This window comes from Salvelinus namaycush, unplaced genomic scaffold (genome assembly GCF_016432855.1).
Source record: "Salvelinus namaycush isolate Seneca unplaced genomic scaffold, SaNama_1.0 Scaffold1359, whole genome shotgun sequence".
NCBI classification, from domain to species: Eukaryota; Metazoa; Chordata; class Actinopteri; order Salmoniformes; family Salmonidae; genus Salvelinus; species Salvelinus namaycush.
In genome coordinates, this window is record NW_024058074.1 from 44,697 (window position 1) to 69,540 (window position 24,844).

At 45.7% G+C, this 24,844-nt stretch overlaps 1 protein-coding gene across 1 annotated transcript in view; it reads left to right on the plus strand.

The window, feature by feature from the left end:
- Window positions 1-20,380, plus strand: part of LOC120036497 (1-phosphatidylinositol 4,5-bisphosphate phosphodiesterase delta-1-like) — a gene marked incomplete at its 5' end in the record, with an annotated part of 54,247 nt that extends 33,867 nt beyond the window's left edge. The window contains 4 exons of the mRNA XM_038982939.1: window positions 11,324-11,552; window positions 13,580-13,709; window positions 13,913-14,141; window positions 20,175-20,380. Coding sequence (XP_038838867.1) covers window positions 11,324-11,552; window positions 13,580-13,709; window positions 13,913-14,141; window positions 20,175-20,380 — 794 coding nt within the window. The remainder of the gene's footprint in view (window positions 1-11,323; window positions 11,553-13,579; window positions 13,710-13,912; window positions 14,142-20,174) is intronic.
- Window positions 20,381-24,844: the final 4,464 nt, after the last annotated feature.

Consider the following 24,844-nt stretch of genomic DNA (forward strand, 5'->3'; position numbering starts at 1 on the left):
GATGATGAGGCTCTGCAAACACAATGCCCCGTGATGATGAGGCTCTGCAAACACAATGCCCCGTGATGATGAGGCTCTGCAAACACAATGCCCCGTGATGATGAGGCTTGAAAGACTGTCGTTGGTGATAAAGGATAGCGAAGTTTTAATTTGATGCACGCAGATCTGTGTTTCATGTTTTGACTTTAATCAGACTGTTATAATCCTGCTTGGAGATTTTACAAAAAATAACTCAAATTCCTATTGGCAGCATGTTGCTGCTTGTAATCGTCATATCATTGTAATTATCATAGTTTTAGAAGTATTAATCGCACAGAGATTTACTTCTATCCATCAATCACCCACCAGACTGAGCCTAGCTAAAAGGCTAAAGAAAAGGGGAAGTTTACATCGTAAACATATTGGTTTGGCTTCCAGTCCCGTCCTCCGTTTATCTGCACCACAGAGTGTTGGATGTTGTCATTCCACAGAAAGACTTGAGAAATAACAAGGGAGTGAATATGGTCAGGACCACACAATACCCTCATTCTCTCCCTGAACTTCATCTGGTATTCAAGGAATGTCTGCGTGATGACTTGGACACTGTTCTGTCTTTCAAAATGGAAATAAGCAACAACTGCTGATCCGAATACAAAGTACCGTATAATCTCCGGCCTACAATATTCTGTTTTCTGTGTGTGTGTGTGTGTTTGTGTGTGCCTGTATTCAGACCCTTTGATTTGAGACTCAAAATTGAGCTCAGGTGCATCCTGTATCCAGTGATCATACTTGATATGTTTCTACAACTTGATTGTGGTCCACTTGTGATAAATTCAAATGATTGGACATGATTTGGTTATAATTTCTATATAAAAGATACCACAGTTGACAATGCATGTCAGAGCAAAAACCATGCCATGAGATTGAAGGAAATTTCCGTAGAGCTCCGAGACAGCATTGTGTCGAGGCACAGATCTGGGGAAGGGTACCAAAAAATGTCTGCAGCATTGAAGGTCCCCAAGAACACAGTGGCCTCCATCATTCTTAAATGGAAGAAGTTTGGAACCACTAAGACTCTTCCAAGAGCTGGCCGCCCGGCCAAACTGAGCAATCGGGGGAGAAGGGCTTTGGTCGGGGAGGTGACCAAGAACCCGATGGTCACTCTGACAGTTTTTGTGGGGAAGTTTTTCAGCCGCAGGTACTGGGAGACTGGTCAGAATTGAGGGAAAGATGAACAGAGCAAAGTACAGAGAGGTCCTTGATGCTCCAGAGCGTTCATGACCTCAGACTGGGGCGAAGGTTCACCTCCAACAGGACAACAACCCTAAGCACACAGCCAAGACAATGCAGATGTGGCTTCGGGACAAGACTCGGAATGTCTTTGAGTGGTTCAGCCAGAGCCCGGACTTGAACCCAATCCAACATCTCTGGAGAGACCTGAAAATAGCTGAGCAGCGACACTCCCCAACTCTCCAAATACAGGTGTGCCAAGCTTGTAGCGTCATACCCAAGAAGAATCGAGACTCGCTGCTTCAACAAAGTACTGAGTAAAGGGTCTGACTAATTATGTAAATGTGATATAAGTATTTATTTTGCTTTGTCATTATGGGGTATTGTGTGTAGAGTACTGGGAGACTAGTCAGGATTGAGGGAAAGATGAAGATGTAGAGTGATGAGGAATTGTCACGCCCTGACCATAGTTTGCTTTGTATGTTTTATGTTTTGTTTGGTCAGGGTGTGATCTGTGTGGGCATTCTATGTTGTATGTCTGGTTTGTCTATTTCTATGTGTTTGGCCTGATATGGTTCTCAATCAGAGGCAGGAGTTAGTCGTTGTCTCTGATTGGGAACCATATTTAGATAGCCTGTTTTGTCATTGTGGGTTGTGGGTTATTGTCTATGTGTAGTGTTTGTGTCAGCACAATTGGTATTTAGCTTCACGGTTGTTTCTTTGTTGTTTTTGCAGTGTTCAGTTTCTTTCATTAAATAATGATGAACACTTACCTCGCTGCGTATTGGTCCTCCGATCCTTCTCGTTTCTCCTCGTCAGATGAGGAGGACGAAGACAGCCGTGACAGGAATAAAAACAATTGGATCCATTGAATAGTTTCTGAATACTTTCCATATGCACTATATATATATATATATATATATATATATATATCTGATACCCAGAGTCCTTCATTGCTGATGTGAAGAAGAAACTGAATGAAAGAGTCAATGTCAACATAAAGCTGAGTGACTCACTAATTCATGGCTTTGGATCAACATAAATAAGTACCAACATTCTTTCTGATAGTCTTTAATAAAGAAATGTTTTGACCAAGTTAATCTGCTCATGTTGTGTGCAATTATTTGTGACATTGTGGTTACAATGAAGAATGTAAATTAACTAAATGAAATAAATCCTATTCATAATGAATAATCAGGTGCATGTTTCAACCTTTTCATTTTTCCTTATTATTTTTTTTTGTATAAATGTATTTAATATTTAAAAACAATACAAAACATACACATTCAAATGACAACAACATCACCCTGCCCAGACGCACCTGCTGACACCCCCATCAACTACATCACCCTGCCCAGACCCACCTGTTTACACCCCCATCAACTACATCACCCTGCCCAGACCCACCTGTTCACACCCCCATCAACTACATCACCCTGTCCAGACCCACCTGCTCACACCCCCATCAACTACATCACCCTGCCCAGACCCACCTGCTGACACCCCCATCTCCATCAACTACATCACCCTGCCCAGACCCACCTGCTGACACCCCCATCCCCATCAACTACATCACCCTGCCCAGACCCACCTGCTCACACCCCCATCAACTACATCACCCTGCCCAGACCCACCTGCTGACACCCCCATCCCCATCAACTACATCACCCTGCCCAGACCCACCTGCTGACACCCCCACCCCCATCAACTACATCACCCTGCCCAGACCCACCTGCTGACACCCCCATCTCCATCAACTACATCACCCTGCCCAGACCCACCTGCTGACACCCCATCCCCATCAACTACATCACCCTGCCCAGACCCACCTGCTCACACCCCCATCCCCATCAACTACATCACCCTGCCCAGACCCACCTGCTCACACCCCCATCTCCATCAACTACATCACCCTGCCCAGACCCACCTGCTCACACCCCCATCCCCATCAACTACATCACCCTGCCCAGACCCACCTGCTCACACCCCCATCCCCATCAACTACATCACCCTGCCCAGACCCACCTGCTCACACCCCCATCCCCATCAACTACATCACCCTGCCCAGACCCACCTGCTGACACCCCCATCTCCATCAACTACATCACCCTGCCCAGACCCACCTGCTGACACCCCCATCCCCATCAACTACATCACCCTGCCCAGACCCACCTGCTGACACCCCCATCCCCATCAACTACATCACCCTGCCCAGACCCACCTGCTCACACCCCCATCCCCATCAACTACATCACCCTGCCCAGACCCACCTGCTGACACCCCCATCCCCATCAACTACATCACCCTGCCCAGACCCACCTGCTGACACCCCCATCCCCATCAACTACATCACCCTGCCCAGACCCACCTGCTGACACCCCCATACCCATCAACTACATCACCCTGCCCAGACCCACCTGCTGACACCCCCATCCCCATCAACTACATCACCCTGCCCAGACCCACCTGCTGACACCCCCATCCCCATCAACTACATCACCCTGCCCAGACCCACCTGCTGACCCCCCCACCCCCATCAACTACATCACCCTGCCCAGACCCACCTGCTGACACCCCCATCCCCATCAACTACATCACCCTGCCCAGACCCACCTGCTGACACCCCCATCCCCATCAACTACATCACCCTGCCCAGACCCACCTGCTGACACCCCCATCCCCATCAACTACATCACCCTGCCCAGACCCACCTGCTGACACCCCATCCCCATCAACTACATCACCCTGCCCAGACCCACCTGCTCAACACCTCCACCCCCATCCCCATCAACTACATCACCCTGCCCAGACCCACCTGCTGACACCCCCATCCCCATCAACTACATCACCCTGCCCAGACCCACCTGCTCAACACCTCCACCCCCATCCCCATCAACTACATCACCCTGCCCAGACCCACCTGCTGACACCCCCATCCCCATCAACTACATCACCCTGCCCAGACCCACCTGCTCAACACCTCAACAGCCCCATCAACTACATCACCCTGCCCAGACCCACCTGCTGACACCCCCACCCCCATCCCCATCAACTACATCACCCTGCCCAGACCCACCTGCTCAACACCTCAACAGCCCCATCAACTACATCACCCTGCCCAGACCCACCTGCTCAACACCTCAACAGCCCCATCAACTACATCACCCTGCCCAGACCCACCTGCTGACACCCCCATCCCCATCAACTACATCACCCTGCCCAGACCCACCTGCTCAACACCTCAACAGCCCCATCAACTACATCACCCTGCCCAGACCCACCTGCTCAACACCTCAACAGCCCCATCAACTACATCACCCTGCCCAGACCCACCTGCTCAACACCTCAACAGCCCCATCAACTACATCACCCTGCCCAGACCCACCTGCTCAACACCTCAACAGCCCCATCAACTACATCACCCTGCCCAGACCCACCTGCTCAACACCTCAACAGCCCCATCAACTACATCACCCTGCCCAGACCCACCTGCTCAACACCTCAACAGCCCCATCAACTACATCACCCTGCCCAGACCCACCTGCTCAACACCTCAACAGCCCCATCAACTACATCACCCTGCCCAGACCCACCTGCTCAACACCTCAACAGCCCCATCAACTACATCACCCTGCCCAGACCCACCTGCTCAACACCTCAACAGCCCCATCAACTACATCACCCTGCCCAGACCCACCTGCTCAACACCTCAACAGCCCCATCAACTACATCACCCTGCCCAGACCCACCTGCTCAACACCTCAACAGCCCCATCAACTACATCACCCTGCCCAGACCCACCTGCTCAACACCTCAACAGCCCCATCAACTACATCACCCTGCCCAGACCCACCTGCTCAACACCTCAACAGCCCCATCAACTACATCACCCTGCCCAGACCCACCTGCTCAACACCTCAACAGCCCCATCAACTACATCACCCTGCCCAGACCCACCTGCTCAACACCTCAACAGCCCCATCAACTACATCACCCTGCCCAGACCCACCTGCTCAACACCTCAACAGCCCCATCAACTACATCACCCTGCCCAGACCCACCTGCTCAACACCTCAACAGCCCCATCAACTACATCACCCTGCCCAGACCCACCTGCTCAACACCTCAACAGCCCCATCAACTACATCACCCTGCCCAGACCCACCTGCTCAACACCTCAACAGCCCCATCAACTACATCACCCTGCCCAGACCCACCTGCTCAACACCTCAACAGCCCCATCAACTACATCACCCTGCCCAGACCCACCTGCTCAACACCTCAACAGCCCCATCAACTACATCACCCTGCCCAGACCCACCTGCTCAACACCTCAACAGCCCCATCAACTACATCACCCTGCCCAGACCCACCTGCTCAACACCTCAACAGCCCCATCAACTACATCACCCTGCCCAGACCCACCTGCTCAACACCTCAACAGCCCCATCAACTACATCACCCTGCCCAGACCCACCTGCTCAACACCTCAACAGCCCCATCAACTACATCACCCTGCCCAGACCCACCTGCTCAACACCTCAACAGCCCCATCAACTACATCACCCTGCCCAGACCCACCTGCTCAACACCTCAACAGCCCCATCAACTACATCACCCTGCCCAGACCCACCTGCTCAACACCTCAACAGCCCCATCAACTACATCACCCTGCCCAGACCCACCTGCTCAACACCTCAACAGCCCCATCAACTACATCACCCTGCCCAGACCCACCTGCTCAACACCTCAACAGCCCCATCAACTACATCACCCTGCCCAGACCCACCTGCTCAACACCTCAACAGCCCCATCAACTACATCACCCTGCCCAGACCCACCTGCTCAACACCTCAACAGCCCCATCAACTACATCACCCTGCCCAGACCCACCTGCTCAACACCTCAACAGCCCCATCAACTACATCACCCTGCCCAGACCCACCTGCTCAACACCTCAACAGCCCCATCAACTACATCACCCTGCCCAGACCCACCTGCTCAACACCTCAACAGCCCCATCAACTACATCACCCTGCCCAGACCCACCTGCTCAACACCTCAACAGCCCCATCAACTACATCACCCTGCCCAGACCCACCTGCTCAACACCTCAACAGCCCCATCAACTACATCACCCTGCCCAGACCCACCTGCTCAACACCTCAACAGCCCCATCAACTACATCACCCTGCCCAGACCCACCTGCTCAACACCTCAACAGCCCCATCAACTACATCACCCTGCCCAGACCCACCTGCTCAACACCTCAACAGCCCCATCAACTACATCACCCTGCCCAGACCCACCTGCTCAACACCTCAACAGCCCCATCAACTACATCACCCTGCCCAGACCCACCTGCTCAACACCTCAACAGCCCCATCAACTACATCACCCTGCCCAGACCCACCTGCTCAACACCTCAACAGCCCCATCAACTACATCACCCTGCCCAGACCCACCTGCTCAACACCTCAACAGCCCCATCAACTACATCACCCTGCCCAGACCCACCTGCTCAACACCTCAACAGCCCCATCAACTACATCACCCTGCCCAGACCCACCTGCTCAACACCTCAACAGCCCCATCAACTACATCACCCTGCCCAGACCCACCTGCTCAACACCTCAACAGCCCCATCAACTACATCACCCTGCCCAGACCCACCTGCTCAACACCTCAACAGCCCCATCAACTACATCACCCTGCCCAGACCCACCTGCTCAACACCTCAACAGCCCCATCAACTACATCACCCTGCCCAGACCCACCTGCTCAACACCTCAACAGCCCCATCAACTACATCACCCTGCCCAGACCCACCTGCTCAACACCTCAACAGCCCCATCAACTACATCACCCTGCCCAGACCCACCTGCTCAACACCTCAACAGCCCCATCAACTACATCACCCTGCCCAGACCCACCTGCTCAACACCTCAACAGCCCCATCAACTACATCACCCTGCCCAGACCCACCTGCTCAACACCTCAACAGCCCCATCAACTACATCACCCTGCCCAGACCCACCTGCTCAACACCTCAACAGCCCCATCAACTACATCACCCTGCCCAGACCCACCTGCTCAACACCTCAACAGCCCCATCAACTACATCACCCTGCCCAGACCCACCTGCTCAACACCTCAACAGCCCCATCAACTACATCACCCTGCCCAGACCCACCTGCTCAACACCTCAACAGCCCCATCAACTACATCACCCTGCCCAGACCCACCTGCTCAACACCTCAACAGCCCCATCAACTACATCACCCTGCCCAGACCCACCTGCTCAACACCTCAACAGCCCCATCAACTACATCACCCTGCCCAGACCCACCTGCTCAACACCTCAACAGCCCCATCAACTACATCACCCTGCCCAGACCCACCTGCTCAACACCTCAACAGCCCCATCAACTACATCACCCTGCCCAGACCCACCTGCTCAACACCTCAACAGCCCCATCAACTACATCACCCTGCCCAGACCCACCTGCTCAACACCTCAACAGCCCCATCAACTACATCACCCTGCCCAGACCCACCTGCTCAACACCTCAACAGCCCCATCAACTACATCACCCTGCCCAGACCCACCTGCTCAACACCTCAACAGCCCCATCAACTACATCACCCTGCCCAGACCCACCTGCTCAACACCTCAACAGCCCCATCAACTACATCACCCTGCCCAGACCCACCTGCTCAACACCTCAACAGCCCCATCAACTACATCACCCTGCCCAGACCCACCTGCTCAACACCTCAACAGCCCCATCAACTACATCACCCTGCCCAGACCCACCTGCTCAACACCTCAACAGCCCCATCAACTACATCACCCTGCCCAGACCCACCTGCTCAACACCTCAACAGCCCCATCAACTACATCACCCTGCCCAGACCCACCTGCTCAACACCTCAACAGCCCCATCAACTACATCACCCTGCCCAGACCCACCTGCTCAACACCTCAACAGCCCCATCAACTACATCACCCTGCCCAGACCCACCTGCTCAACACCTCAACAGCCCCATCAACTACATCACCCTGCCCAGACCCACCTGCTCAACACCTCAACAGCCCCATCAACTACATCACCCTGCCCAGACCCACCTGCTCAACACCTCAACAGCCCCATCAACTACATCACCCTGCCCAGACCCACCTGCTCAACACCTCAACAGCCCCATCAACTACATCACCCTGCCCAGACCCACCTGCTCAACACCTCAACAGCCCCATCAACTACATCACCCTGCCCAGACCCACCTGCTCAACACCTCAACAGCCCCATCAACTACATCACCCTGCCCAGACCCACCTGCTCAACACCTCAACAGCCCCATCAACTACATCACCCTGCCCAGACCCACCTGCTCAACACCTCAACAGCCCCATCAACTACATCACCCTGCCCAGACCCACCTGCTCAACACCTCAACAGCCCCATCAACTACATCACCCTGCCCAGACCCACCTGCTCAACACCTCAACAGCCCCATCAACTACATCACCCTGCCCAGACCCACCTGCTCAACACCTCAACAGCCCCATCAACTACATCACCCTGCCCAGACCCACCTGCTCAACACCTCAACAGCCCCATCAACTACATCACCCTGCCCAGACCCACCTGCTCAACACCTCAACAGCCGTAACACATATGTTTTTTCAACAGCAGGTTATGTTCATTAATATCAAAAGCTGTACTGAAATTTAAAAGTGCAGCTCCCACAATCTTCTTATTATCAATTTCTTTCAACCAATCATCAGTCATTTGTGTCAGTGCAGTACATGTTGACTGTCCTTCTCTATAAGCATGCTGAAAGTCTGTTGTTAATCTGTTTACAGAGAAATAACATTGTATTTGGTAAAAACGCATTTTTTCCAACCGTTTGCTAAGGGCTGGCAGCAAGCTGATTGGTCAGCTGTTAGAACCAGTAAAGGCCGCTTTACCACTCTTGGGTAGAGGAATTACTTTGGCTTCCCTCCAGGCCTGAGGACAAAGACTTTCCTCTAGACTCAGATTAAAGATATGACAGATAGGAGTGGCTATAGAGTCAGCTACCATCCTCAGTAGCTTTCCATCTAAGTTGCCAGGAGGTTTGTCATTATTGATAAATAACAATCATTTTTCCACCTCTCCCACACTAACTTGATGAAATACTAAATTACAATGCTTTTCTTTCATTATTAGTTTTTTTATGCTTGAATATGATGACTCACTGTTGGCATTTACTGCCTAAGTTTGACCACTTTGACTGTGAAATAATCATTAAAATAATTGTCAACATTAAATGGTTTTGTGATGAATAAGCCGTCTGATTTCGATGAAAGATGGAGTTGAATGTCTTTGTGCCTGTAACGGCTTTCTTCCTGGGGTGAAGGAGAGGACCAAAATGCAGCGCGGCTAGTGTTCAACATGATTTAATAAAGAAGAGACAATAACGTGAACACTATACAAAATACAAAATAACAAATGTGAAAACCGAGACAGTCCTATCTGGTGCAGAACACAAAGACAGAAGACAACCACCCACAATCCCCAACACAAAACAAGCCACCTATATATGATTCTCAATCAGGGACAACGATTGACAGCTGCCTCTGATTGAGAACCATATTAGGCTGAACACAGAAACAGACAAACTAGACACACAACATAGAATGCCCACCCAGCTCACGTCCTGACCAACACTAAAACAAGCAACACACATAAGAACTATGGTCAGGACGTGACAGTGCCCATAATTTAATTTAAAGTACTCCAAAGTTTTTTCCATCATTCTTTATATCAATGATCTTGGCTTCATAAAACAGTTTCTTCTTCTTTGTGTTGAGTTCAGTCACATCATTTCTCAATTTGCAGTAAGTCAGCCAGTCAGATGTGCAGCCAGACTTATAAGCCACTCCTTTTGCCCCATCTCTTTCAACCATACAGTTTTTAAATTCCTCATCAATCCATGGAGCCTTAACAGTTCTAACAGTCAGTTTCTTAGCAGGTGCATGTTCATCAATAATTGTAAAAAGCAACTTCATAAATTCATCAAGTGCAGCGTCTGGATGCTCCTCATTAATCACATCAGACAAACATATATTTTTAACATCGTCCACAGCGAAATGTTTGTATGATCTCTTATACACTATTTTAGGCCCAGCTTTTGGAAATTTGTCTTTCCTGGATATTGCCACTATATTGTGATCACTGCATCCAATGGGTACAGATACAGCTTTAGAACAAAGTTCTACAGTATTAGTAAAAATGTGATCAATACACGTGGATGATCTTGTTCCTGCAGTGTTTGTAAACACCCTGGTAGGTTGATTAATAACCTGAACCAGATTACAGGCACTGGTTACAGTAAGAAGCTTCCTCTTGTTAAACACCCTGGTAGGTTGATTAATAACCTGAACCAGATTACAGGCACTGGTTACAGTAAGAAGCTTCCTCTTGTAAAACACCCTGGTAGGTTGATTAATAACCTGAACCAGATTACAGGCACTGGTTACAGTGAGAAGCTTCCTCTTGAGCGGACAGCTTGATGAAAACCAGTCAATATTCAGGTCCTCAAGAAAGTAGACCTCTCTGTTTACATCACATACACTATCAAGCATTTCACACATATTATTTAGATACTGACTGTTACCACTTGGTGACTGTGTAACTGACTGACCAGTAGATACCAGGGACTAAATCTGACAGACATGCTCCTCCAGTCAGTTAAACAGGTTGGAGTGTATAGGAACAGAAACTGGGAACGAAGTGTGTAGATAGACAGAGGGCTGTTGGGTGCTGTGGGTGGGTGAAGGGCACACTGAGACAGAGACGTTTCCTGCCTACCCTCCTCTACCACCCTGTCCTGTCCTATCAAACCCACCCTCTCCTATATGTTTCTGTCTGGGGTAGATGTGATGAAGACATGATTGGGACAAGCCCTGGTGACAGCCATGTCATCACACAGTTTCCCTAGCCTGGATCTTGAGGCTCTTTGGTTTTAACCAAGAAACTATCAAATCTCAGCTGCCATGAAACCAAGCAGTGAGACTTCAGGACCAGGAGTTCATAAACAATTCTAACCTTCTTGTCTCCCCTTTCAGTTTCCATTGATGAGATAGACTCTGTGCGTAAGGGCCGTCAGTCGGAGGGTCTTCAGAAGCACACAGAGGCCCACGTGGAGGACCTCTGTTTCTCCATCGTCTTTAAGGGCCGCAGGAGGAACCTGGATCTGATAGCTACCTCGGTGGAGGAGGCTAGGCAGTGGGTCCATGGTCTGGAGAAGATCCTCTCTAACATGAAGAAACTCAACCGCCAGCAGACGAGCGAGCAGTATCCTCTTTCGTTAATCTGCTAAAACATTGTTTAGTTACTTGGGGTTACAAATCATAAAATAGTTGTCCAGCCTATTCAGTATAGTGGCTTCCCATCTACAATGTGTATAGGTCAACATTTAAGCTCCGAGCAACTGGTTGCTAGCAATTTATGTTATTTACGCCCGCCCGGCATCACTACTCTGGACGATTCTGACCTGGAATGTGGGGACAACTACAGATGCCTGGGTGTCTGGCTAGACTGTAGACTCTCCTTCCAGACTCATATTAAACATCTCCAGTCCAAAATCAGATCTGGAGTCGGCTTTCTATTTCACAACAAAGCCTCCTTCACTCACGCCGCCAAACTTACCCTCGTAAAACTGACCATCCTACCGATCCTCGACTTCGGCGATGTCATCTGCAAAATAGCTTCCAATACTCTGCTCAGCGGGCTGGATGCGGTCTATCACAGTGCCATCCGTTTTGTTACCAAAGCCCCTTATAACACCCACCACTGCGACCTGTATTCTCTAGTCGGCTGGCCCTCGCTACATATTCGTCGCCAGACCCGCTGGCTCCAGGTCATCTATAAGTCTATGCTAGGTGTTGCTCTGCCTTGTCTCACTGGTCACGATAACAACACCCACCCGTAGCACGCGCTCCAGTGGGTATATCTCACTGGTCATCCCAGGGGCCGACACCTCCTTTGGCCTCCTTTCCTTCCAGTTCTTTGCTGCCAGTGACTGGAACGAATTGCAAAAATCGCTGAAGCTGGAGACTTATATCTCCCTCACTAACTTTAAACATTAGCTATCTGAGCAGCTAACCGATCACTGCAGCTGTACATAGCCCTTCTGTAAATAGCCCACCCAATCTACCTACCTCATCCCCATATTGTTTTTATTTACTTTTCTGCTCTTTTGCACACCAGTATCTCTACTTGCACATCATCATCTGCTCATCTATCACTCAAGTGTTAATCTGCTAAATTGTAATTACTTCGCCACTATGGCCTATTTATTGCCTTACCTCCTCATGCCATTTACACAGCATGTATATAGACTTTCTTTTTTTTCTATTGTGTTATTGACTGTATGTTTGTTTATTCCATGTGTAACTCTGTGTTGTTGTTTGTGTCACACTGCTTTGCTTTATCTTGGCCAGGTCGCAGTTGAAAATGAGAACTTGTTCCCAACTAGCCTACCTGGTTAAATAAAGGTGAAATAAAAATAAAAAATAAATTGTTCTGCTGGGAGGAGATGTTCAGATGTTCAGTCTCCCCTGTCCTCAGCTTTTCCCCACCGAACAAATGAACAGGATGCCATGTATAACCCGCCCACCCTAGCCTGGGGTTGACCAATCAGAAGTCCCCTGTCCTCACCCTAGCCTGGGGTTGACCAATCAGAAGTCCCCTGTCCTCACCCTAGCCTGGGGTTGACCAATCAGAAGTCCCCTGTCCTCACCCTAGCCTGGGGTTGACCAATCAGAAGTCCCCTGTCCTCAGCCTAGCCTGGGGTTGACCAATCAGAAGTCCCCTGTCCTCACCCTAGCCTGGGGTTGACCAATCAGAAGTCCCCTGTCCTCACCCTAGCCTGGGGTTGACCAATCAGAAGTCCCCTGTCCTCAGCCTAGCCTGGGGTTGACCAATCAGAAGTCCCCTGTCCTCAGCCTAGCCTGGGGTTGACCAATCAGAAGTCCCCTGTCCTCAGCTTTTCTCCACCGAACAAATGAACAGGATGCCATTTATAACCCCCCACCCTAGCCTGGGATTGACCAATCAGAAGTCCTTGCAGTACAACTTGGCTAATGGCCAAATAACAAGTATCCTGCCCCCGACTCAATGTACAGACCAATTACAACGTGGCTCTGAGTTCAGGAGTGTCATTCCACAGATTCTAACAGTTGTTGAACTGAAACCCAACTCATATTTACAATTCGCTATTAACCATTAGTACTCTAGTTTTTAGTCCTCTCATCCTCTGCGTTGTGTATCTACATTCCTACATGGTGAATGATTGATCCTTAAATCTGGACGTTTTAAAGCTGGATCTTCAACTGTATGAGGAAAGCAGACAAGAACAAGGACAACAAGATGACTCTGAAGGAGCTGAAACACTTCCTCCGCCAGATCAACATCGAGGTGGACGACATGTACGCTGAAGTGCTGTTTGCAGTGAGTGGACAGCTACAGTTGGTCAATGACTTACAAGGTGTTATAGAGTCTGTACAGGCAGCTCCTAATGCAGTTCTGTCATGTTCCTGTATGTATATGGGTTTCATTTAAGGCTATGTCTCAAAGCATTTGACTTTGTCTGAGGAGGAACTCAACGTGCTGTATCTTGTTAGTACTGTTTTGTTAATGATCTTGTCCTACAGAAATGTGACAAGTCTAACTCGGGCTCCCTGGAAGGTCCTGAGATCAAACACTTCTATGACCTGCTGATATATCGCGAGGAGATCGATGTGATCTATGGGAAGTACGCCACTACGGGGGAGCAGATGAGTGTCAAAGACCTGCTCAACTTCCTGCTGAACGAGCAGCGTGAGGTGGCCACCATGGAGGACGCTGTAAGACTCATACAGAGATACGAGCTGGACGATTCAGGTGAGAGATGCTGTGGTACTGACTCAATATGAGCTGGATGACTCAGGTGAGGAGAGATGCCCTAGTACTGACTCAATATGAGCTGGATGACTCAAGTGAGGAGAGATGCCCTAGTACTGACTCAATATGAGCTGGATGACTCAAGTGAGGAGAGATGCCCTAGTACTGACTCAATATGAGCTGGATGACTCAAGTGAGGAGAGATGCCCTAGTACTGACTCAATATGAGCTGGATGACTCAGGTGAGGAGAGATGCCCTAGTACTGACTCAATACGAGCTGGATGACTCAAGTGAGGAGAGATGCCCTAGTACTGACTCAATACGAGCTGGATGACTCAGGTGAGGAGAGATGCCCTAGTACTGACTCAATACGAGCTGGATGCCTCAGGTGAGGAGAGATGCCCTAGTACTGACTCAATACGAGCTGGATGACTCAGGTGAGGAGAGATGCCCTAGACTGACTCAATACGAGCTGGATGACTGAGGTGAGGAGAGATGCTCTAGTACTGACTCAATACGAGCTGGATGACTCAGGTGAGGAGAGATGCTCTAGTACTGACTCAATATGAGCTGGATGACTCAGGTGAGGAGAGATGCTCTAGTACTGACTCAATTCGAGCTGGATGACTCAGGTGAGGAGAGATGCTTTAGTACTGACTCAATACGAGCTGGATGACTCAGGTGAGGAGAGATGCTCTAGTACTGACTCAATATGAGCTGGATGACTCAGGTGAGGAGAGATGCCCTAGTACTGACTCAATACGAGCTGGAAGACTCAGGTGAGGAGAGATGCTCTAGTACTGACTCAATACGAGCTGGATGACTCAGGTGAGGAGAGATGCTCTAGTACTGACTCAATACGAGCTGGATGACTCAGGTGAGGAGAGATGCTCTAGTACTGACTCAATACGAGCTGGATGACTCAGGTGAGGAGAGATGCTCTAGTAATGACTCAATATGAGCTGGATTACTCAGGTGAGGAGAGATGCTCTAGTAATGACTCAATACGAGCTGGATTACTCAGGTGAGGAGAGATGCCCTAGTACTGACTCAATACGAGCTGGATGACTCAGGTGTGGAGAGTCGCTCAGACACACATACATGAACTCACTACACTGAGTGTACAAAACATTAAAAACACCTGCTCTTTCCACGACAGACTGACCAGGTGAATCCAGGTGAAAGCTAAGATCTCTTATTGATGTCACGTGTTAAATCCACTTAAATTAGTGTAGAGGAAGGGGAGGAGACGGGTTAAAGAAGGATTTTTAATCCTTGAGACAATTGAGACATGGATTGTGTGTGCGATTCAGAGGGTGAATGTACAAGACCAGTTTGAGTGTGTCAAGAATTGCAATGCTGCTCGGTTTTTCACACTGAAAAGTTTCCCGTGTCTATCAAGAATGGTTCACCACCCAAAGGGCATCCAGCCAATTTGACACAACTGTGGGAAGCACTGGAGTCAACATGGGCCATTATCCCTGTGGAACGCTTTTGACACCTTGTAGACACCATGCCCTGACACATTGAGGCTGTTCTGAGGGCAAAATGGGGTACAACTCAATATTAGTAAGGTGTTCCTAATGTTTTGTACACTTATTTTACTGTACGTAAGAATGCAGAATTCGATGGCAGCATACAGTTTCATGGTATTCTATGAATGTGCTAAAACACTTGTATTTCTGAGGCACCTTTCTAATGTAGGCTAAATTATATACAATGCCTTCAGAAATGATTCATTCCTCCACTTCATTACATTGATTATTTTTTTCCACACATAATACCACATAATGACAAAGTGAAAACAGGTTTTTGGACATTTTTTTTGCAAATTTATTTAAAATGAAATACAGAAATGTCTTATTTACATAAGTATTCACACCCCTGAGTCAATACATGTTAGAATCCCCTTTGGCAGCGATTACAGCGGTGAATCTTTAGAGCTGGGGAAGAGCTGGCAGCGATTACAGCGGTGAATCTTTAGAGCTGGGGAAGAGCTGGCAGCGATTACAGCGGTGAATCTTTAGAGCTGGGGAAGAGCTGACAGCGATTACAGCGGTGAATCTTTAGAGCTGGGGAAGAGCTGGCAGCGATTACAGCGGTGAATCTTTAGAGCTGGGGAAGAGCTGGCAGCGATTACAGCGGTGAATCTTTAGAGCTGGGGAAGAGCTGACAGCGATTACAGCGGTGAATCTTTAGAGCTGGGGAAGAGCTGACAGCGATTACAGCCGTGAATCTTTAGAGCTGGGGAAGAGCTGGCAGCGATTACAGCGGTGAATCTTTAGAGCTGGGGAAGAGCTGGCAGCGATTACAGCGGTGAATCTTTATGGGGAAGTCTTTAAGATTTCCTGGATTGTGCAACATTTTCACATTATTCTTCTCAAAATTCTTCTATCTCTGCCAAATTAGTTGTTGATCATTGATAGACAACCTTTTTCCAGGTCAATAGATTTACAAGCTGAATTAACTCGTCCACTCAGGAACATTCACTGTCTACTTGGTAAGCAACTCCAGTGTATTTTTGACCTTGTGTTTTAGGTTATTGTCCTGGTGAAAGTTGAATTCATCTCCCAGTGTCTGGTGGAAAGTAGACTGAACCAGGTTTTTCTCTAGGATTTTGCCTGTGCTTAGCTTCATTCCATTGCTTTTTTATCCTGAAAAACTGCCCAGTCCTTATTGATGACAAGCATACCCATAACACGGTGGTGGTCGGTGCCTTTTAAGATCAGGGTCAGGGTTTTTTATGAGCACGGCCTTATTTCTATTACAGTATACTAGGTGACTGTCATTCATATTCCATTCACCCAGCGCAATGTAACATTGACAGGTTTAGGTTACTACTTTATACTCCAATCATTAGGTTGCTACTGTCACGACTTCTGCCGAAGTTGGTTCCTCTCCTTGTTTGGGCGGTGTTCGGCGGTCGACATCACCGGTCTTCTAGCCATCGCCGATCCATTTTTCATTTTCCATTGGTTTTGTCTTGTTTTCCCACACACCTGGTTTTCATTCCCTCATTACGTGTAGTGTATTTAACCCTCTGTTCCCCCCATGTCTTTGTGTGGTATTGTTTGTTGTAAGTGCTTGTGCACATTGTTGTCTGGTGAGCGACGGGTTTTTTACCCATTCTTTATTATTCTGGATGCCGGTGGTTATATATATATTAAACTGCTCCGGTTATTACCCAGTTCTGCAAATTATGGTGGAAAATAAGAATTTGGTTTATCTCAATACTTTGTTATATACCCTTTGTTGGCAATGACAGAGGTCAAACGTTTTCTGTAAGTCTTCACAAGGTTTTCACACACTGTTGCTGGTATTTTGGCCCATTCCTCCATGCAGATCTCCTCTAGAGCAGTGATGTTTTGGGGCTGTTGCTGGGCAACACAGACTTTCAACTCCCTCCAAAGATTTTCTATGGGGTTGAGATCTGGAGACTGGCTAGGCCACTCCAGGACCTTGAAATGCTTCTTACGAAGCCTCTCCTTCGTTGCCCGGGCGGTGTGTTTGGGATCATTGTCATGCTGAAAGACCCAGCCACGTTTCATCTTCAATGCCCTTGCTGATGGAAGGAGGTTTTCACTCAAAATCTCACGATACATGGCCCCATTCATTCTTTCCTTTACACGGATCAGTCGTCCTGGTCCCTTTGCAGAAAAACAGCCCCAAAGCATGATGTTTCCACCCCCATGCTTCACAGTAGGTATGGTGTTCTTTGGATGCAACTCAGCATTCTTTGTCCTCCAAACACGACGAGTTGAGTTTTTACCAAAAAGTTATATTTTGGTTTCATCTGACCATATGACATTCTCCCAATCTTCTTCCGGATCATCCAAATGCTCTCTAGCAAACTTCAGACGGGCCTGGACATGTACTGGCTTAAGCAGGGGGACACGTCTGGCACTGCAGGATTTGAGTCCCTGGCGGCGTAGTGTGTTACTGATGGTAGGCTTTGTTACTTTGGTCCCAGCTCTCTGCAGGTCATTCACTAGGTCCCCCCGTGTGGTTCTGGGATTTTTGCTCACCGTTCTTGTGATCATTTTGACCCCACGGGGTGAGATCTTGCGTGGAGCCCCAGATCGAGGGAGATTATCAGTGGTCTTGTATGTCTTCCATTTCCTAATAATTGCTCCCACAGTTGATTTCTTCAAACCAAGCTGCTTACCTATTGCAGATTCAGTCTTCCCAGCCTGGTGCAGGTCTACAATTTTGTTTCTGGTGTCCTTTGACAGCTCTTTGGTCTTGGCCATAGTGGAGTTTGGAGTGTGACTGTTTGAGGTTGTGGACAGGTGTCTTTTATACTGATAACAAGTTCAAACGGGTGCCATTAATACAGGTAACGAGTGGAGGACAGAGGAGCCTCTTAAAGAAGAAGTTACAGGTCTGTGAGAGCCAGAAATCTTGCTTGTTTGTAGGTGACCAAATACTTATTTTCCACCATAATTTGCAAATAAATTCATTAAAAATCCTACAATGTGATTTTCTGTATTTCTTTTCTCATTTTGTCTGTCATAGTTGAGTGTACCTATGATGAAAATTACAGGCCTCTCTCATCTTTTTAAGTGGGAGAACTTGCACAATTGGTGGCTGACTAAATACTTTTTTGCCCCACTGTATGTGCACAGGTTGAAAAGTAATTTTTTGTAGTCATGCTGACAGACAGTGACACATTCCATACCGCCTTGCACACTTTTGCCTGCATCTAACAGATATAGGGTGTAATCATTAGTCCAAAAGTTGCAAACAAGATGTCATAGTCAACATAGCTACTAGAACTAACACTACAATCATGCAGTACAGTGTACAGTCAGCAAGCAGTTTAGCAGTTACACCGGCGGGCCCCAGTGGCTATAAATGAATAAAAACAAAAGCTTGCCTTGATTTGGAAACCATAGCCAGTTGGCTAACATGGCATCCCTCTCTGCTTGAGTAGGCTAAAAGTGAAGTTAAAAAATTCTCTCTCTCTCTCGCTCTCTCGCTCTCTCGCTCTCTCTCTCTCTCTCTCTCTCTCTCTCTCTCTCTCTCGCTCTCTCTCTCTCGCTCTCTCTCTCTCTCTCAGAGGAGGACGGAAACTAGCTGTCCTCCAGCTATGCCGTGGTGCTACCCTACAGAGTGCTGTTGAGGCTACTCTAGACCTTCATTGCTTAGCCACATAATTTAGCAGTATTACTTTAGTGCCTTGTTGCAAACAGGATGCATGTTTTGGAATATTTTTATTCTGTACGTGCTTCCTTCTTTTCACTCTGTCAATTAGGTTAGTATTGTGGAGTAACTACAATGTTGTTGATCCATCCTCAGTTTTCGCCTATCACAGCCATTAAACTCTGTAACTGTTTTAAAGTCACCATTGGCCTCATGGTGAAATCCCTGAGCGGTTTCCTTCCTCTCTGGCAACTGAGTTAGGAAGGATGCCTGTATCATTGTAGTGACTGGGTGTATTGATACACCATCCAATGTAATTAATAACTTCACCATGCTCAAAGGGATATTCAATGTCGGCTTTTTTACCTATCTACCAATAGGTGCCCTTCTTTGCAAGGCACTGGAAAACCTCCCTGGTCTTTGTTGTTGAATCTGTGTTTGAAATTCCTCGACTGAGGGACCTTACAGATAATTGTATGTGTGGGGTACAGAGATGAGGTAGTCATTCAAAAATCATGTTAAACACTATTAATGCACACAGAGTGAGTCCATGCAACTTATTATGTAATTTGTTAAGCAATTTTTTACTCCTGAACATATTTAGGCGTTGCCATAACAACGGGTTTGAATACTTATTGACTCAAGACATTTCAGCTTTTCATTTTTTATGAATTAAAAAACAACAACGAAAAACATAATTCAACTTTGACATTATGGGGTATTGTGTGTTGGCCAGTGAACAACAAAAAATCTAAATTTAATACATTTTCAATTCAGGCTCTAACACAACAAAATGTGTCAAGGGGTGTGAATACTTTCTGAAGGCTCTGTATATCTGGGAGGGGTATTTCACAAGGCCCAATCCCTAACTCATTCTGCCCCCCCCCCAGCAAAGCAGAAGAATCACATGACCAAAGATGGCTTCCTGATGTACCTGCAACAGGAGGAGGGGTCTATCTTCAACCCCGCCCACAAGGAGGTGTTCCAGGATATGAGCCAGCCAATCAACCACTACTTCATCAGCTCCTCCCACAACACCTACCTGATGGAAGACCAGCTCAAAGGCCCCAGCAGCACAGAGGCCTATATCAAGTAACCATGACAACCTCTAATCTAAACGAATCATACATTACTACCTCTAATCTAATCTAACCATACCTTACTACCTCTAATCTAAACTAACCATACCTTACAACCTCTAATCTAAACTAACCATACCTTACTACCTCTAATCTAAACTAACCATACCTTACTACCTCTAATCTAAACTAACCATACCTTACTACCTGTAATCTAAACTAACCATACATTACTACCTCTAATCTAAACTAACCATACATTACTACCTCTAATCTAAACTAACCATACATTACTACCTCTAATCTAAACTAACCATACATTACTACCTCTAATCTAAACTAACCATACCTTACTACCTCTAAACTAAACTAACCATACCTTACTACCTCTAATCTAAACTAACCATACATTACTACCTCTAATCTAAACTAACCATACCTTACTACCTCTAAACTAAACTAACCATACCTTACTACCTCTAATCTAAACTAACCTTACTACCTCTAATCTAATCTAACCATACCTTACTACCTCTAATCTAAACTAACCATACCTTACTACCTCTAATCTAAACTAACCATACCTTACTACCTCTAATCTAAACTAACCTTACTACCTCTAATCTAATCTAAACTAACCTTACTACCTCTAATCTAAACTAACCTTACTACCTCTAATCTAAACTAACCATACCTTACTACCTCTAATCTAAACTAACCATACATTACTACCTCTAATCTAAACGAACCATACCTTACTACCTCTAATCTAAACTAACCTTACTACCTCTAATCTAATCTAACCATACCTTACTACCTCTAATCTAAACTAACCATACCTTACTACCTCTAATCTAAACTAACCATACCTTACTACCTCTAATCTAAACTAACCTTACTACCTCTAATCTAATCTAACCATACCTTACTACCTCTAATCTAAACTAACCATACCTTACTACCTCTAATCTAAACTAACCATACATTACTACCTCTAATCTAAACGAACCATACCTTACTACCTCTAATCTAAACTAACCATACTTTACTACCTCTAATCTAAACTAACCATACATTACTACCTCTAATCTAAACTAACCATACTACCTCTAATCTAAACTAACCAGACATTACTACCTCTAATCTAAACTAACCTTACTACCTCTAATCTAAACTAACCATACATTACTACCTCTAATCTAAACTAACCAAACATTACTACCTCTAATCTAAACTAACCATACCTTACTACCTCTAATCTAAACTAACCATACCTTACTACCTCTAATCTAAACTAACCATACATTACTACCTGTAATCTAAACTAACCATACCTTACTACCTCTAATCTAAACTAACCATACATTACTACCTCTAATCTAAACTAACCATACCTTACTACCTCTAATCTAAACTAACCTTACTACCTCTAATCTAATCTAACCATACCTTACTACCTCTAATCTAAACTAACCATACCTTACTACCTCTAATCTAAACTAACCATACATTACTACCTCTAATCTAAACTAACCATACCTTACTACCTCTAATCTAAACTAACCATACCTTACTACCTCTAATCTAAACTAACCATACATTACTACCTCTAATCTAAACTAACCTTATACCTCTAATCTAATCTAAACTAACCTTACTACCTCTAATCTAAACTAACCATACCTTACTACCTCTAATCTAAACTAACCATACATTACTACCTCTAATCTAAACTAATCATACCTTACTACCTCTAATCTAAACTAACCATACCTTACTACCTCTAATCTAAACTAACCATACCTTACTACCTCTAAACTAACCATACCTTACTACCTCTAAACTAACCATACATTACTACCTCTAATCTAAACTAACCATACCTTACTACCTCTAAACTAACCATACCTTACAGAGATAGGTTTAGGTTACTGTCATTCATATTCACCCAGTTCAATGTAACAGTGATAGGTTTAGGTTACTGTCATTCATATTCTATTCACCCAGTTCAATGTAACAGTGATAGGTTTAGGTTACTGTCATTCATATTCACCCGTTCAATGTAACAGTGATAGGTTTAGGTTACTGTCATTCATATTCACCCAGTTCAATGTAACAGTGATAGGTTTAGGTTACTGTCATTCATATTCACCCAGTTCAATGTAACAGTGATAGGTTTAGGTTACTGTCATTCATATTCACCCCAGTTCAATGTAAACAGTGATAGGTTTAGGTTACTGTCATTCATATGTCCTATTCACCAGTTCAATGTAACAGTGATAGGTTTAGGTTACTGTCATTCATATCTATCACCAGTTCAATGTAACAGTGATAGGTTTAGGTTACTGTCATTATATTCACCCATTTCATGTAACAGTGATGATAGGTTTAGGTTCCTGTCATTCATATTCACCCAGTTCAATGTAACAGTGATAGGTTTAGGTTACTGTCATTCATATTCACCCAGTTCAATGTAACAGTGATAGGTTTAGGTTACTGTCATTCATATTCACCCAGTTTCAATGAAAAGTGATAGGTTTAGGTTACTGTCATTCATATTCACCCAGTTCAATGTAACAGTGATAGGTTTAGGTTACTGTCATTCATATTCACCCAGTTCAATGTAACAGTGATAGGTTTAGGTTACTGTCATTCATATTCACCCAGTTCAATGTAACAGTGATAGGTTTAGGTTACTGTCATTCATTTTCACCCAGTTCAATGTAACAGTGATAGGTTTAGGTTACTGTCATTCATATTCACCCAGTTCAATGTAACAGTGATAGGTTTAGGTTACTGTCATTCATATTCACCCAGTTCAATGTAACAGTGATAGGTTTAGGTTACTGTCATTCATATTCCATTCACCCAGTTCAATGTAAAAGTGATAGGTTTAGGTTACTGTCATTCATATTCACCCAGTTCAATGTAACAGTGATAGGTTTAGGTTACTGTCTATCATATTCACCCAGTTCAATGTAACAGTGATAGGTTTAGGTTACTGTCATTCATATTCACCCAGTTCAATGTAACAGTGATAGGTTTAGGTTACTGTCATTCATATTCACCCAGTTCAATGTAACAGTGATAGGTTTAGGTTACTGTCATTCATATTCCATTCACCCAGTTTAATGTAACAGTGATAGGTTAGGTTACTATCATTCATATTCACCCAGCTTCAATGTAACAGTGATAGGTTTAGGTTACTGTCATTATATTCTATACACCCAGTTCAATGTAACAGTGATAGGTTTAGGTTACTGTCATTCATATTCACCCAGTTAATGTAACAGTGATCAGGTTTAGGTTACTGTCATTCATATTCACCCAGTTCAAGTAACAGTGATAGGTTTAGGTTACTGTCATCATATTCACCAGTTCAATGTAACAGTGATAGGTTTAGGTTACTGTCATCATATTCATCCCAGTTCAATGTAACAGTGATAGGTTTAGGTTACTGCTATTCATATTTATTCACCCAGTTAATGTAACAGTGATAGGTTTAGGTTACTGTCATTCATATTCACCAGTTCAATGTAACAGTGATAGGTTTAGGTTACTGTCATTCTATTCACCAGTTCAATGTAACAGTGATAGGTTTAGGTTACTGTCATTCATATTCCATTCAGCCAGTTCAATGTAACAGTGATAGGTTTAGGTTACTGTCATTCATATTCACCCAGTTCAATAACAGTGATAGGTTTAGGTACTGTCATTCAATTCACCCAGTTCAATGTAACAGTGATAGGTTTAGGTTACTGTCATTCATATTCAACAGTCAATGTAACAGTGATAGGTTTAGGTTACTGTCATTCATATTCACCAGTTCAATGTAACAGTGATAGGTTTAGGTTACTTCATTCATATTCACCCAGTTCAATGTAACAGTGATAGGTTTAGGTTACTGTCATTCATATTCACCCAGTTCAATGTAACAGTGATAGGTTTAGGTTACTGTCATTCATATTCACCCAGTTCAATGTAACAGTGATAGGTTTAGGTTACTGTCATTCATATCCCATTCACCCAGTTCAATGTAACAGTGATAGGTTTAGGTTACTGTCATTCATATTCACCAGTTCAATGTAACAGTGATAGGTTTAGGTTACTGTCATTCATATTCACCCAGTTCAATGTAACAGTGATAGGTTTAGGTTACTGTCATTCATATTCACCCAGTTCAATGTAACATCGATAGGTTTAGGTTACTATCATTCATATTCACCCAGTTCAATGTAACAGTGATAGGTTTAGGTTACTATCATTCATATTCACCCAGTTCAATGTAACAGTGATAGGTTTAGGTTACTGTCATTCATATTCACCAGTTCAATGTAACAGTGATAGGTTTAGGTTACTCTCATTCATATTCATTCACCCAGTTCAATGTAACAGTGATAGGTTTAGGTTACTATCATTCATATTCACCCAGTCAATGTAACAGTGATAGGTTTAGGATACTGTCATTCATATTCACCCAG